The sequence below is a fragment of the Aptenodytes forsteri genome, unplaced genomic scaffold, assembly GCF_000699145.1.
Source record: "Aptenodytes forsteri isolate BGI_AS27 unplaced genomic scaffold, ASM69914v1 Scaffold100, whole genome shotgun sequence".
NCBI lineage: Eukaryota > Metazoa > Chordata > Aves > Sphenisciformes > Spheniscidae > Aptenodytes > Aptenodytes forsteri.
This window is the reverse complement of record NW_008796216.1, coordinates 1,656,105-1,672,061: the sequence shown is the minus strand read 5'-3', so window position 1 is coordinate 1,672,061 and position 15,957 is coordinate 1,656,105. Positions and strand designations below refer to the sequence as shown.

The 15,957-nt window shown below is 39.9% G+C and overlaps 1 protein-coding gene across 1 annotated transcript in view; it reads left to right on the top strand.

The window, feature by feature from the left end:
• The first annotated feature begins 6 nt into the window (after window positions 1-6).
• Window positions 7-15,957, top strand: part of AGPAT5 (1-acylglycerol-3-phosphate O-acyltransferase 5) — a 62,611-nt gene continuing 46,660 nt past the window's right edge. Inside the window, exon 1 of the mRNA XM_009288571.2 lies at window positions 7-236. Coding sequence (XP_009286846.1) covers window positions 18-236 — 219 coding nt within the window. The 5' untranslated portion in view covers window positions 7-17. The remainder of the gene's footprint in view (window positions 237-15,957) is intronic.

Sequence of the window (15,957 nt, the reverse complement as noted above, 5' to 3'; positions counted from 1 at the left end):
CGGGGGGCAGCGGGAAGATGCTGCTGTCGCTGGTGCTGCACACCTACTCCATGCGCTACGTCCTGCCCGCCGCCGTCATGATGGGCACGGCGCCCACCTACGTGCTGGCCTGGAGCGCCTGGCGCCTGCTTTCCGCCGTGCTGCCCGCCCGCTTCTACCGCGAGGTGGACGACCGCCTCTACACCATCTACCAGAGCATGGTGCTCTTCTTCTTCGAGAACTACACGGGCGTGCAGGTGAGCCGGGCGGGGAGGGCAGGGCAGGGCAGGGGATGGAGCCTCTGGCCTGGCGGCCCCCCGGGAGCCGGCAGACGTTGGGGAGCGGCCGTCGGTGATGTCGGCCACGGGCACGCGGCTCTCGGCTCGCCTCCCGGCCGGCGCCTGCCCCCCTTTGCCTCTCCTCAGGCCGCTCCGGCAGGCGGGACGCAGCTCGCCTCGCAGGGCCCGCCCGCCGCCATGTGAGGTCCGCGGGGAGGAAGTGGCCGCCGCCAGCAGGTGCGGGCTGTGGCCTTTCCCCGGTACCGGTGAGGGCTCCGGATCCTCAGAGGACAGCCTTGTTCCGCAGCCGCTGTTGCTCCTCTGGTGATGCTTTTCACGGAGTACTGGTGTTGTGTTCGTTTTGCAGGTCGGGAAAACGGAAGGGATGCAACACCGGTCGTGCTCTGTCAGCGCTCGAATGGCAGCCTCCTTTGCACACTTGAACCCTGTGGCCTGTGTTGCACATCTGTAGTATTAAATTGGTAGTAGATAAGAAAACTATAATCAACTATAATTGTACTTAATACGCCTACAAGTTTTTAATAAATAGATTGCTTAATCTCTAAATTATTGCAGCATCTCAGTTCTCATGCAGTCTACCCATTGTCACTCTTGGGCCCTTAAATTTTGGATCAGCCATGGCTTGTGATTATTCAGTATCTCAGAAACTGAAGTCCAAGGTTTCAGGTTAATAAGTTGGAATTGGAGGCCTCTCTTGCGTGATCAGAGGGGTATTTGCGTTCAAATAATAATACTTATCTCACAGAGCGTTAAATGTTGGAAAGGTTACATATTTGTCTGCAACTTGAAAAGTACATAAGGAGACTTTTAATTCTACATGTAAAAAATAATTACGTAAATGACAGGTGCTTACTGTGCCTAAACCTGACTTTCAAAGTTGTCTGAATATACAGAAGTGTATTTGAAGTTCATGTCAGCTGCAGGTGCTTGAGAGTAAAGAATAACAAGTGCTTACATGTTGATTGACAAGTGACAGAGCTGGTACAAATAGGGTCTTCTTCACACTTACAGCTAAAGCATTCGTCCATTCTCTTATGAAGCATTTGTTTCAAAATCCAGCTAGGTCTTCCCTAATTTCCACTCTTGAGCTGCAGTTGTAGGCCTCGCTTTGTACCAACTGTCGTGGAAACCCCTAAGGCCACCTAAAGATGGAAGAATTGCACAGTTTGACATCAGGGTGAATAGAATGGATACAAAACAGAAGTGAGATCTTTTAGTGGTAATTAGTTTTTGATTCAGCTTGTAATTCATGTAACTTCACCCTTGCATCTTGTCCAAGTTAGTTAACTTGTGTTGTGATTTACATGTCTGGGTTTTTTTAATTAAAAAGATAAAAAAGGGAAGAGGGAGCAGTAGTTCACACATTAAGTACTTAACTGTTTTATCTGCCTTCCTTTTTATGTAGCATCTTTAATGCAGGTATGGTGATGTGTAGTAACACACCTTGGTCATTAGTTGCTGAAAGTAGCAGTATAGTAGTTTAATTCAACCCATTCTAAGAACGAGAGCCAAAAATCAAGATATAAATTGTAACAGAAAAATTACTCAAATTTCCTAAAAATAATGTGCACAGAGTAGCAACCACTTTGAGCTTTTGATAAGAACTTGTATCAAAAAAATGCCTGTGACATAAAGGTACAGAAAGGAAAGTGCTAATCAAAAGAAACAAAAAGGCAGCCATTGTCTGTTGACCTCTTTTTTCTTTTATTGCACTGATAAAACTTCATCTACACACAAAAAAATTGGTGGGAGACAGTACAGGTGATCACTTAAGAAAATACTACAATAGAGATGCTTTGTCACAGTGAGCAACAGATGATATTAAGAGAAGAAGAGATGCTATATGCAAAGCTGAAATAAAGGATAACAGAAACAAAGAAGAGAGCCCACAAAACCAACATGGCATATGTCATAGGATAAGTAAAATAGTAACTGAGACTGAAAGTTAAAATAAAAACTTGGAAAATATGATACATATGTAGAGAGGTAAGAGGTAGAATCCTAAAATTCATGTATTTTTTAACTGGAAGATATCCCCCATTTGTTTAAGGAGGAGAAACAGGGTGTCCTTTCAGACCTACTCTTGTGAACACTGAACACGTTTTAAGTTGAAACTCACAGTGGAAGGTTAAGCACGTGCCTGAGTGTTTGAGATTGGGATGGAAACCTGAGAGCTACTGTGAATTGGCTGGTTTTAAGGCGTGTAATTAGATGCAGAAGTGTAGCATCATTAAACTTAATCCCAAAAAACAATGCAAGAATAGTAACTTACATGGCTTCATAAGGGCAGCTGTAGGGCTTTACCAGCATTAAGGCGTTGTAATAGCCTTGGGAGGGAGGAATTCAGCATCTCTTTCAGGTCTATTAATTTATTCAATCGATTGAAGTGTGCTGGGATATTTTTTTGTAACTGGAGAAATGGGAGGCCAACAACGTCATCCATCAGAATACTAGAACTTGTTGTGTAGTCTCACTGAAGTCATTAGGATTATACAGGTGCTTAAGTGACTTTTTCTTAGCACTGCCGCCGCCTTACCCTGTATAAAAAGTCTTTAACATTATGTACTGTTTAGCATTCTTTGGTTTATTACGCTTGGAGTATTTGTGGTTTTTCAATACAATAACTCTCCAAGGCAGTTGTGAATATTTGAGATGTCTGATCTTAAAATAATTTTGCTGAAATTGCCAGTAATGTGAGTGGGGCCTTAATAGAATAAAGTTGGTTTGGATCATAAACTTAGATTATTTTTTGACTGAATGAAATACTAGTGTATCTTGATATTTATTTTTTACTTATTTATTTGTCAGGAAGTGATGTATCTGTGTATCATCTGCTGCTAGTCCATCAGGTATCTAAATCAGTCTCCCCCTCAGGACCATATGCACAAATGTATTTTTCTTCTTTTTTATTCTCCTTGACTTGGATGTTTTTAGCCAAGTTTATTAAAACAAAAACTCTAGTTCATGGTAGGAAGGCGTTTCATCTTTGTAGCAAATGCTTTTTAGTTGTGCAATGTAACTAAATAAGATGATAATCTGAACTGCATGACAGAAAATCTTGAAAGACTAATAATTCCCTTTCTCTTAAGTATTTGACTTGAGATCTAAAATAATTACAGAGCTATAATTGCTGTGAACCCTTACTAAGTATTTATGTTCTAGAGAGTGGCTCATGAAGTGACTGTAAAAGTTTCTTACCTTCTTATACCGTAAATACTTTCCCTTTTTAAATTTTGGGTCAGACCTATTTTTTTTCCACCAAAACGATTTGTTTTACAAAGTCTAAGAGAACTTGAGCTAAGATGGAATCAGTTTAGATTTTCCAATAATATTAGAATTCTGTTAATGAATTGCCAAAAATAGCCCTTTTGCTGACTATCATGCAAGAGTTGGCTATAGAAAATTGAAGAATCAGTATTTAGAGTACAAAAAGCAACCCAGAACGTACCAGTCCTGTAAATGAGGTAAACTGGACAAAACCGGTATGACTATAAAGTGAAATCCTATAATGCTGTGTAAATTTGTCAGTGCAATTGCAGTTTAGCAGATATCCAGGAAGTTTATTAAGGAGCTATAAATATATAAAATGAATCTAAACGTGGCATCATGACAGCGCTCTTCAACAATCTCCAGGATTATAAACTCACAGTAATGAAAATCTGTAAATGCGGTCTGTTGGAAAGTGGCATAGAGAGAATGGCCCTGTTTTGGCCCTGTGTTGCTTTAGATGCAAATGCAGTTGTCTTGGTTCCCACCTGTCCTGCTGTAAACTGCAGAAGTGCTACAGTACTCTTCTAGGAAGAATATATACAAGATGCTTGAACTCTATGTAAAGTGAGTAGTAAGTCTTAAGAGAGCAAAGGATGTTAATTTTATCAGCAACGAGCCAAAGCAGCCACTGACACAAACAGGTGCAATTCATGTGCTTTGGAGGACTTGCATTTGCTTGTGCTAATAGTAGATTTGGCCCCAAGTTTCTAAATCATCAAGTAGCCTGTGAACTGTGGTTGTGTTACTGCTTTTGTCTTTACTCTGTTAGGGAAGTCTGGTCTCTTACATTTCATACAGACAATAAACAGTTGCATCTGACCATAGAATATGAAAACCAAAATGACTGTAAATATGCCTGTGATTAGGACGTTTGAAGGGCTGAAAGGACTAGTAATTCAATATGATGAATGCTGTCATCTCTCTGTGACCCTTAGCATCTTATCCCAGTTGCTGTCAGAGTGATGAAATTAATGCCTATTGTGTTTGTGCACGTTTCAGATCAGATGAGGACTAGATGTTCTTCAACTTTCTTCTGTTGTAATTGTGTTTGATATTTTGTATTGAGTGGCGGTGAAGAAATAATAAAGAAATCATCACTCGGACTGCTTCCTAAAGGATCGTTTTCCATCTGAAAGGTTTTGACAATTGAATAAAACCCATGACTGAATTAATGTGCATGGATTTTGTTCAGTGCTTGTGTCAGCTCTCTTCCCTACCTCCACTTCCTGCTGAATAGGAGTTTTTGGAAGTGGTGCTTTCATTAAAGGCATTATGAAATTCTGGTTTTCATTGTCGTTATGGGACTCTGGAAGGGCTGTGAGAATCAGATGCTACCTCAGCGTTGTTTAGCAGAGCTGTAGTATTTCTAACAGCTATTTTAGAAAACACAGAAGATCTCTGTTAAACAGTGCAATGTGCTTTCTGGATTGGTATTGAAGCTTGGACTTGCTGTGTCTCAACAAGGTTGAAAACTACTTGGGATTAGAGCAAATTAAAACTTTGTGGAAACACTGTGCTTCTGAACTCTTGACAATGCTTTCCAGCGGAGTAGAGCCCAGGCGGTGTTTCATGTCTTGGGTTCCTAGGAAATCTGTGAGGAGAGCTCGGTGTCTGAGTTTGGGGTGGATGCTTAGTCTTCTAGCTATTGGCCAATTTGCATTGGAAGTGAGGGTTATGAGGTCTGTGCCCATCTCTATTCCCAGGACAGCAGCCTTCTTAGATGTGGTTATCTTTACTTACTCTCTGCTTTCCCTTTTGAAGTTGTTCGGCCATCCAACAGGTAATTTGGGAGCGCCCAAGGTGGAGGTGGGAAGCAAAAGAGGCAGCGCAAGTCTAATGGCCAAGTTGCAGCGTAGTCACGTCAGGGAGGTGCTTCTGGTTGCTGTTGGTGAGGTGGGTTGTCATCTCTTGGGCACCTGGTTCTTCCCTCTCCACAGTGGGGGAGGCATCATAACCAGGCTTCATCAAGGCAGGGTGAAGGTTCGCCTTCTAACTGCTTTCTGTCGGTGGATGTGAGTGACAGGGTCTGACTCCCCTCAAGATGAGGACCTATTTCCTGGGCAAATGCCATAACCGTAAGGTCAAAAGGAGACGTCACTTTTCACCTTTCTCCAGTTGTGTTTGGAAAGAAAGTGCTGGCAATTGCATTTTGGCATGAGCCTGGTTTTATGAACCTGCACTTGAGTTCCCTGAGCTCTCCTCCCAGGCTGGCAGCTCAGGAGTGGGGAAAATACTGGGATGGTATGGGAGCTGAGCGGGAAGGCACGGAGCTGCAGGCAGGGCAAACCTCTGAGCTCAGGTGGTAGCTGAGCAGCCTCCGAGGGCTTGTGCTTTCCTAGTTCATTCCATGTAGCTTGCAGCAGCAACTCTTGTTAGCACGCGCTCATGCTGCTGCTTTGCGAAACTATGTTAGCTGTTGTGAGGCATGTTGAGAGGTTAAGATAATCGTAACTTGTCATTTCTTTCCAATGATAGAAATAATGAAATAAAGGTCTTGGGGGAGTGATAGAAATTTGGGGATTGGTGCTGTGCAAAGATTGAAAAGAAACCAGAGAACGTAGTGAATTGAATCACTTTTGTGTGGTAAACTTTTGAAGGAAGCCCAGTGAAATTTTTCTGCTGTGATAATAGCTCCATGAAGACAGTTTACCCTGGCTCATCTTATTAGAGACTTCAGGGCACAGCTGTCTCCAGGCATATATATCTTTTATAGTATACAACAAAATCCTGTATGTTATTGTCACAGAAATTAAGTGATACCTGCTAAGCCTGAGGGATGCAGCTTTCAAATTGAGGTGGATGCCTAATTTTAGACTCTTACGTTCAACTGTGGTGTGAGGCAGCAAAAATAGATATATTAGGTATGTAAGCTTTGTGCTCTTTCTTTTTTAGATATTGCAAAAGATATATTTGCATATATCCTAATTTTTGTTCTGTTTGCCTTTGGCTATCGTTCTGAAGGTGAAAATGAAGTCCTTCGTGACTCCAGTTCGTCGGGATATCAGAGTTCTGGAGTGCTGCAGATTTGGCTCTGGGGCAATCTGGAAAGAATTTAGTATATGGAGATTCTGCATTCAGTGCTGGTCCTGATCATCCCCCACCTCCTGCCAGATATATGAAAAATAAAATAAATAAAAACTGATGTCTGTTAGCATTTTTAGAAATCAAGTATCAGCTACCTGAACCAAAACTGCTATTTGGGTTCATAAATTAAAAGCTTTGTGTGGAGATTTACCTAGCATATGTTTTCTAATTGGCAAGTCACAACTGAATCTGAATTTTATATCAGCCTTATCTGGTACAGTCTGCAATTTAAAACTAATATGTATGTTTACATTTTAAAGTTAGCTACATAATTTATGAAAATCCTAAAAAGTCATGTATTTGTCAGGTAGGAAAAGCTAAGGAGTCAAAGGGCAGGTTTGAATGCACTTATAAATTCTGATTCCAAGTATTTGGCCAGTAAGTTTTACAATCTCATGGTTGGATCTTAAAATTTTATATGTGCACTTATAAATTCTGATTCCAAGTATTTGGCCAGTAAGTTTTACAATCTCATGGTTGGCTTAAAATTTTTTCTGTTTAAATATATTTCAATTTGAATATTTTAAGATTTTTTGTATATTCATTTCTTTAAGTTGTCCTGATTTTGCGTAATTTGTTACATTTGAAAATACAAATGGTATTTATCACATTTTTTTAAATTCCACTTTTTTTTTTTAAACCTGCATGAGTTTTATACACTTTCCTTTTTTTGCATTTAACTGTGTTTTGGTAGATACTGGGCCATGGAGTTTTACAGTGCTCTTTCATGCCCTTTCCTTCTGCTTACATAATATGTCCAGATACTTTATGTAAGGATGATTGTTAATTGAGAAGTTTTTTCTCCTGGTACTCTACCATCAGACACTCTTCTTGCTAAGAGAAGATTCTATTCATAGTTAAACATTTGACTCTAGTTATTTCAAACTATTTACCTCAGGCTTACAGGGTATACTTTTTTTGTCAGTTTTAGCTGTGTTAGATAAAGTAGGCTCAGATGTCAGGGATTTTGACATTACAATTATGAGGAAGCGTATCTTCTCAGGGGAAAAATATTCTTTAATCTTTGTTCTGTCAATTTGAATTTATGCTATGAAGAGATTTGGGATAAAAAAACAGGGAAATTATTTTCTTCTTTTGTTCATTTCATTTCTGTCACATATTACTTGTCATCTTCCCTGTTATAACTAGCTCCTCAGTGTGGGACTAGGAAATCACACAGTTTATGCTAGTTTGATTTTTAAATGTAAAATTAGCTACCCATGATTTGGGCGAACCTGTATTTGAGCACATAACTAGATGTGAAGAAGAATAATTATTTTGGATTACTTTGAACTGTATTGTGGTAGTTGCAATAATTTTTCCTCTGGAATTTATGGATTGACTTGAAGAGTTATCCTGTCCCATTTTCAAATGCTACTTGGGAATCTGAGGGCATGCATGTTTTGTTTTGCGTAAGCAAACATAGTGCACGGTGCCAGGCAAGCTGCAGGTGAACCGATTCATTCACACGCTGTGGTGGTGTGCAGATATTAGAGTGATTTTAACAGTGGCTATTTTTTGGGGCTGATTCAAGTTAACTGTGTTCAGGTCTGGAGCCGGATTAGTTGCAGCTAGCTCAGATACCTCCCTGCATGTTCTCTTTTGCTGTGTAATGATTCCTTTGCCTCACCTTGAAAGTCCATAGTGCTTAAATTCTAAATACTTATTGAAAATTATGTGTGGAGGAGCTTTCAAAAATCTTATTCCACAATCACAAGCAGAGGACGTAGAGGTTTCTTAATCATCCTCTTTCCCATGTGTGTCGACTCACTGATAAGTTCACACCAGTTCTGTCTGTACTTGATACAAACACTTGTACAAGTATTACAAATAAAAATACAATCAACTAGTCTTTGGAGTCCTTGGCATTTAGAAGCAAAATTCCTATTATAAAGAGCGTTAGCTAGAGGAACGCTGCAAACTGCCACGAAGTTTCCTGCTTCTGGCTGGTGTGAGGTGCACAAAGGGTAACATTTCTACAATGTGCTTAATGTACCAAGGCACCATAGCTACTATTTTGGGGGTGGGGTTGGGTGGTGTATGGTCAGGATGGGACATGGACATTATGTATTTTCCACTACAGAAGGGTAATAAAGTAAACAATAGCTACATTAAATGTGGGTCACTTTCTCCTCTTTTTTTAAGGAAATTACAAAAATCTGCAGGAAGAAATCTTCAGAGGTGCCAAAGGCTTATAAGGGAGACTATTTCTCTCCTAATGAAACAGGTGGAATACTTTCTTCCATTCTTGTGCTGGAAGGCATGTTCAGGTTTTGCGTAAAACCAAGATGCCAGATATTCAGAAAAACCCTGCTGTTGAAATCTCAGCTTATAAATAATCTCCTTTCACATGTGGTATATATATTTGAAATATGTGCAGTACTTTTTAAAAAAACCTGTCATTACTGGTGATTTATGATAAAAGTTATTTAGATGCTCTAACTTTGACTTTCCCAAGTGGTCACTGATTGCAATTGTGGGCCGCTCCATGGTCCATGCCATAGAACTGCACTGTAATCAAAAGCAAGTCATTTGCAGAAAGATCCAGTAAATTATTTAGGCACTCAAAATAGGAATTTTTCAGAATTTAGATGCCAAAGTCTTAAAATTATGTTCGTGGTAAGTCCTGCTTTTTTCTGTCACCAAGACTGAAACAGTTAAGTTATACAGATGCGTTTTTTTTTTTTAAGGTTCCTCAGATAGCTAAGGAATCCAGGCAGGAATGAAGTAATTGTGTGTGCTTAAAGCAAAGTTCCCAACCTATGTATAGCCCTGATCAGAATCCAGAAGCAAAGCTCCTGAATCTACAAAGTCCTGTCAGATGATATTTAACATGTGCTGGCAGGACTGGGGACCCCAAAAAAAGTTTTAGCTCTTTTTTTTTTTTCCCCCCTCTCAAACAAACAAACAAAAATGGGAATAAATTATGGTACTCTCTCTAACTTAATGAGTTAGAGCACAAACTTAACTTGCAGGATGCATCAGTTTGGTTCTCTCTACATACACATATCACCACCACTTCTTTGAAAAAGATGATTTAGCAGTTTGTTTTCAGAAGAGAATCCCTGCTCCATAGATGTACCTTCTAACAGCAGTGAGCAGCGTGTTAGGGCAGGATAGGATTTAAGATGTGCATCTGCTTTCAGTGGGCTAGATTCTGGCAATTCAAAGCTGGCAGGCTCAGTATGACAGATTTTGTGAGTCCCCTTCTGCAGCACTGAGCTCCCCCAGAAGCCAAGAGCTCCTGCTTCTGGTTAATGTGCCATGGGTAACCAATCTAGTCTGGGAGGATTGTTTAAATAAGCGTAAACTAAGTGAAATTGCCCCGACATACTTGGTATTGTGTTAACTTATTTTCTCTGAAATTAGCCTTTTGCTCAGATTGGATATTCCAGTAGTTATGGATGTTTCCCAGAACTTCTTTGCTCTACCACATGCCCCTTCTCTAAATAATCGCCACCTGATTCACCCTCTGAATGAGAAGTTGCAAAACTGTACACATCACTGTCTGATGATGTTAGACTGGTGTGAATAAAGTGGTTTGTAATGTTCTGCTCTAAATCACCATCTGAGGCTTTGGGGAGGGCTGTAAGGAAAGGTGCATAATGCTGTAGGATTAAGCCCTTCACATCTCAGTCTTCTCTGCAGCATCTGTGAAAGTTGCAGGCAGGTGGGCATTGAAAACAAAACTAGTCTGGTTAAACACATGATATTGCTCATCTGTTGACAAATGTCTCATTCCTTTTACAGGGTTGTGGGAGTTTTGTGGGGTTTTTTAGAATTACAGTTACCCTGTTAAGAGTATTCAGAATAACAGGGAATGTTGGCATCATTTAGCCTGCTGCTGTAACTAGATGTTCTGAGTATATACTTTTTAGTTAACTTTTCTCTGTATGAAACTCTTTGAGCTTTTGCTCTAAAATAAGTGTGGTAGTTATTATTGCTGTTTATTTGATTTCCTTCAGTAAGCTGATGGCAGTGAAACTAGTAAGATTTTTCTTCAGACTGCCTGCCTGCAGTGGAAATTATTTAATTTGTTATAAAACTCTAGAAAATTAGGCAATTAATTCCTCATGGCCTAAATATTTGCAAGTCTTTTTTATACTCAAATACAAGACATAGTCACAGAATAAGACTCTAAAGCTGTAATTTTACTGATGTAGATATTATAAATTTTATTATTAATAAATTTTCATTAGCTCACAAGGTAACTGTGTTTCCTTTAAGATTTTATTGATTCTGATTCTTTCAGAAGGAGCTTTCCCTTAATTCAGGGGTCAATTATCTTTAATTCAGTTGAGATAACTGTAAAGCCTTTACGTTTAGCATCAGAACTAGACTTCTTCTATACATGTAGCTAGTGCCATTGAATGAAGCATAATCACTCGTGTTTATAACAGTTTGTCAATTTAGACCATAAGGCTAAAAGCTAGTATGAAAGCAAAAATGTACAGACTTCATACTTAACATCAGATGGTATGATTCAGTCCTGCATAATCCATATATGTTGCTAATATAGTCTTCTTACAAAAAGGAAATGAAATGGCAGTAACTGTATCTTTTTTTAAGTCGTCTGCTTTCTGGTTCAATAAAATGAATGATTTAAAAAAAAATTAATTACATATAGGACTCTTCTCAATATTCCCCAAAGCTCAGTCTCTTGGCAATGGTTTTCTTCACTGAACCCCAGTAAAATACGTAGCTGCAGAATATTTGAGTGAACTCTCTGCTTCCATAAAATGGATTGCATTGTGATTTTATGGTTTGATGCTGAGCCTGAACAGCAGACTTCAGACTTGTGCAATTATGTACTGAGCAGATAGTCTCTTTAACTAAAGAGGTTATGAGGTTATGAGGTGTAGCAATAATATGACCATTACCTAAAAATGGTATGTGACCTAAAGGTATTTTTAGAAAAATGATAATTAAAGGTGAACTTTTTTAGTTGCTTTTTCTCTAGATCTGAAAAAAAACCCTAAAACATGAAAGTCCTTTCTCCTTCTGTACTATTCATATTCCTTATGCTGTAGGCAAGTGGAACGCGTATCTGTTAAATGCGAATAAAAGTGCTTCTCTGTCTTCTGTGAAGAAAAATAAACATTTGAAATTCTTACAGTAGGACATCTGAAAACCTGAGAAATTTGTCAGCACCAAGTACAAGTTCCCTATTTGTATCCTGTCTTGAGCCTGCTTCTTGTCAAACAGGGTAAATAGATTCTGTGATCTGAGGTACTTTCTGTAGAAGTTCAAAAGAGTGGTTGTGTCATCAGGCAGATTTTTAGACTGAGAGAATTTAGAAAGAGAGAATTTAAACATTTTCCCATAAGATGCCTGCAGCAATGCTGCAGAAGTCAGCTTGCACAGAGTTACACATTGACTTCAGAAGCCGTATCTGGTAGTTGCTTTTGGTGGTTTGTTGATGCAAGTTCCACCCTTTCACCACAAAATTATATCCAGACTTTTTAACAAACAGATAAGAAATGCATCCTAGGATACTATTATTTTAATAAGCACTCATGTTGTAGTAGTGCCCAGCTAACAAAGACGCTCTTGTCCCAAAGAGCATGCAATCCCAGTTACAAAAGTAGTCGGGAAGAAATAGTGAAATGGGGAGAAGTGCATGTTGTGAGGGTAGCACAGCTGAGTCTATGAAGTTTGTATGGTTGTTTTTAAGTGAAGTGTTGATGTCTTGAATGTTCTGTTTCTCCTCTCTGCTTCCAGGAGAGGGAAGGAATGTTCTTCTGCTATTATCCTACTGCTTTTATCCTTCTTTCCAGTTGCTATTGCCTGTGCTTGAAGCTGGCATTTTTCCTGATGAGAATGCTCCACCTTCTCTGCAAAGTGCCCCAGTGCACATCAGTTTTGTTGAAGTAACAGCAAAGAAGGGAGCATCGTTCTGCAATTCACACCTGGTTTCTTTGAATAGGGAAGGGAAGAGGGTTAAGAAGTCTGAGGAACCAAGAATGAGTGTGCTGGTAGACATGTGATAGCACATCAGATGAGAGAGACCGAGTTTTTACCACCAATAACCAGCTGTGTTGCCTTACTGCCACTGAAGTAGAAGTGCCAGGTCAGCTCCTGAACTGCTCCCATTATCAGCCACATCCAATTATCATATTAACGTAATCTGTTTGCTAGGAGTTTGATGTGGTCACCAGTTGACCTGCAAGCAGGTCTTCTGATAGTGTGATTACTTTTACCTCTTGAGTTATTTTTGTCACGGCCCTGTTTACTGAGCTAATGTAGCTGGGATGTGATTAAATGATCTATTTAATTTTCTTTGCTATGTGCAGATTTCATAAGCAAGAAATAAAACTCTATGTCTAAATTGGGACCGTCCACCTTGTTGCAGTGAAACCTTATGCAAATCATGAGTTATTCAGGTGTGGCTGTTGTGCAGGACTGTTTCACGTAGCTACATGACCTACCACATTAGTGCAGCCATAGTTGAGTATGTTGCACTGGAAGAAGCAGAGGCTGCTAGGGAAGCTGAAACTGGTGTCATCAGGTCACCCAGGAGCTCCCATTTGCACACCTAGATCAGCCTATCACTGAATTAGTAAATTCTTCCATCATGACAACTTGTTGTAACCTCCTGCCCATCAATCAGAGCTTCCTCTGGCCATGACACTCTGAGGTTTGTCTTGTGCCTGCTGACATTTGAACAGCTTGGTGTATGGCATCCGGGGAAACTGGGTACCAGCCTTCCCACAGAAGGGGATCTGTTAGTGTTCAGTTTCCTTTATTTGAGACCTCACTGAATTGAGTTTGACAGCACTGCTATGTAAACAGATGTGAAAGACCCATATTAACAGTAACCATATTACCCGTTATTGTGAACTGGGCTGTGAAACAACCAAAACATGGCTAAAAGCACACATTTTAATGTTCTGTACCCAAGTAATGTTTGCAATGTTAGACTGTAAATCTGCATTTTCAGTATTTTCCCTCAAATCTCTGCTTACTTTGGCTTGCTGTGTTGCTCTTCATTTTAACTTGTTTTCTTTGCTTGACTTCATTGTGCTTTTTTTTTTTTTTTTTTTAAACAAAGCAGCACCTATACAAAGGAATAGGTCCCTCACTTGCTTCATTGTGGCAGACAGGACATTTATCTTCTCAGCCTTTCAAGCTGATGCATAGGTAGAATGTACGTATACTGTGGCATTTGGAGAGCTGCGCATAACGTATCTGAAACACCAGGTCCATTAGCTTCTGAAACTGAAAATTGCCTCCCAAGTATGTCCTGCACCACTTCCCTGGTGCTGGCTAGTGAGTGCCCTGCAGAGGGGAAGACCACCTCCTCTGGTGCTCTGCAGACCCTGGGAAAGGCACTGTTCTTTTGAGGAAGACTAGGAGTCTCTTAGCTACTCTGATCTCTTCAGGTTGCTTCAAAAGGGGCATGCACGCAACCTGGCACTGCGGACACTTGTTTCTGCATTGCTGTCCCTGGTAAATCACTCAAGTGCCTGCCTTCACTGTGGTCCCCAGGTGTCTTCTGCACCAGCAGACTGAGAAGGAGCCAGAGACTGCATGGTCTCTGCAGCAGGGAATTCTGCAAAGTTTGCTACAAAAAACAGCAGGGAGTCAGAGGTTTTCTGGAGACCGTGAAGAAGAGTACTGTATTATTTCCTTCGGCAGCTATAATATACATTAGGTGCTCTGGTTCACCTAAAAGCATCAGATTGCCAGAAATTGAAGGCTTGCCCTGAGGGCACTCTTCCCCTGCTTATCCACAAGCAGGTGAATTCTTCAGACATAATCTCAAAGCGAAAAGGGCAATGTTTCTACAGGATTGAAAGCTCTTAACTGCTAGCCCTCTGTTGTGTAAGGTCTATGCAAATTTCCAGAAACACAACAATAAAGCAAAAATGCTTCGTTCTCGGAGAGCTGTGTGGCTGCCCACAGAGTAGGTGTCTCCTGTGAAATCTGAAGAAGTCTCTAGACAATGCAGGTTGGAAGTTGCCATTCTTACCTCGTTGTAATAACAGCTGTATCGTAAGTTTGTAGCTCTCAGTTCCTAGCTGTAAATGTCTAATACGTGAATAGCTGGTTTGCTGGTCTTTTATGAACTGTATAAGCCTTTTCTCAAGGTTACTGAAATGGGCAGTGCTGAAGTGAATGATGCTGCAGTTAAAGCTGTTGCATCCTCTTAGGCTGAGCCATCTGAGCAAACAAAATAGAGTTTCCAGATTTTCTCACTCCTTCCTTTGCTTTGAAATAAAATACCCATTTTTTTGTGTTTAATGAGAACTAATTATAAATAGGAAAAGATGGATTCTTTTAATTTGTTTGTTTTGTACAACAGTATGGCTGTGTGTTTTATCGTGAGTAAAAAATTCTGGTCTATTACATGTAAACACATGTAACTTACGGTAAGACATAATGTTGTACATAGAAATTGCTTACAGTAACAATGAGCGGGTGTTCCTCTGGGATTAAAAAGTGAACTAGATCCAATCTTACTGAAATAAAAAATAATACAGATTAACTGTTATATTTGGCAGACACAATCATACATGTTTTTTTAAGGGAACGATCCTTTATATTTGTTTTTACTCATGCAATAGTCGCAAGTGAATGCTTTGAATTGTGGGTCTGATTACACTGAGATTTTGACTTTGTACATTAAAGTGGAAATTTTTACAAGTTGAAGTTACAAATTGTATATTTCAAACCCTGTTTCTTGTGTGGGGCAGCTCTTACAGTGTCAAGGGCAGATTTTGTTTTCCTCTTGTTCTTATTTTCTTACATTTTATAAGAGCAGAGAGAGCATTCAGGACCTTCTGGTTTAGTGATTTGTTGTATTAGGCCTTTTCGTTCCTCTAAAATAGTCTTTGCCAGAAACTGCATAGTGGAGTCTTAGCTTGAAATTAAAGAAAACAGAATTTATGGACCTAGTGCGTAACACTGCTGGAAAAGTGTACGCTTGAAAAATGAAGCTTTAACTCCACAAGTGAGAGTAGGAAGGTAATTTTTTATTTCAGTGGAATATTTGCACCTGAACTGTAAGATCAGACCCTCTGACTGCTACCTTGCACTAGATAGTGTGTAGTACCTAGAGTGTCAGCAGTGTATGACGCTACGCTTGAAAAATGAAGCTTTAACTCCACAAGTGAGAGTAGGAAGGTAATTTTTTATTTCAGTGGAATATTTGCACCTGAACTGTAAGATCAGACCCTCTGACTGCTACCTTGCACTAGATAGTGTGTAGTACCTAGAGTGTCAGCAGTGTATGATATGATCCTTCTCCACTCCAAGTGATAGAGGAGCCAACAAGGAGAGGTGCTATGCTGGACCTTGTTCTCACCAACAAGGAGGGGCTGGT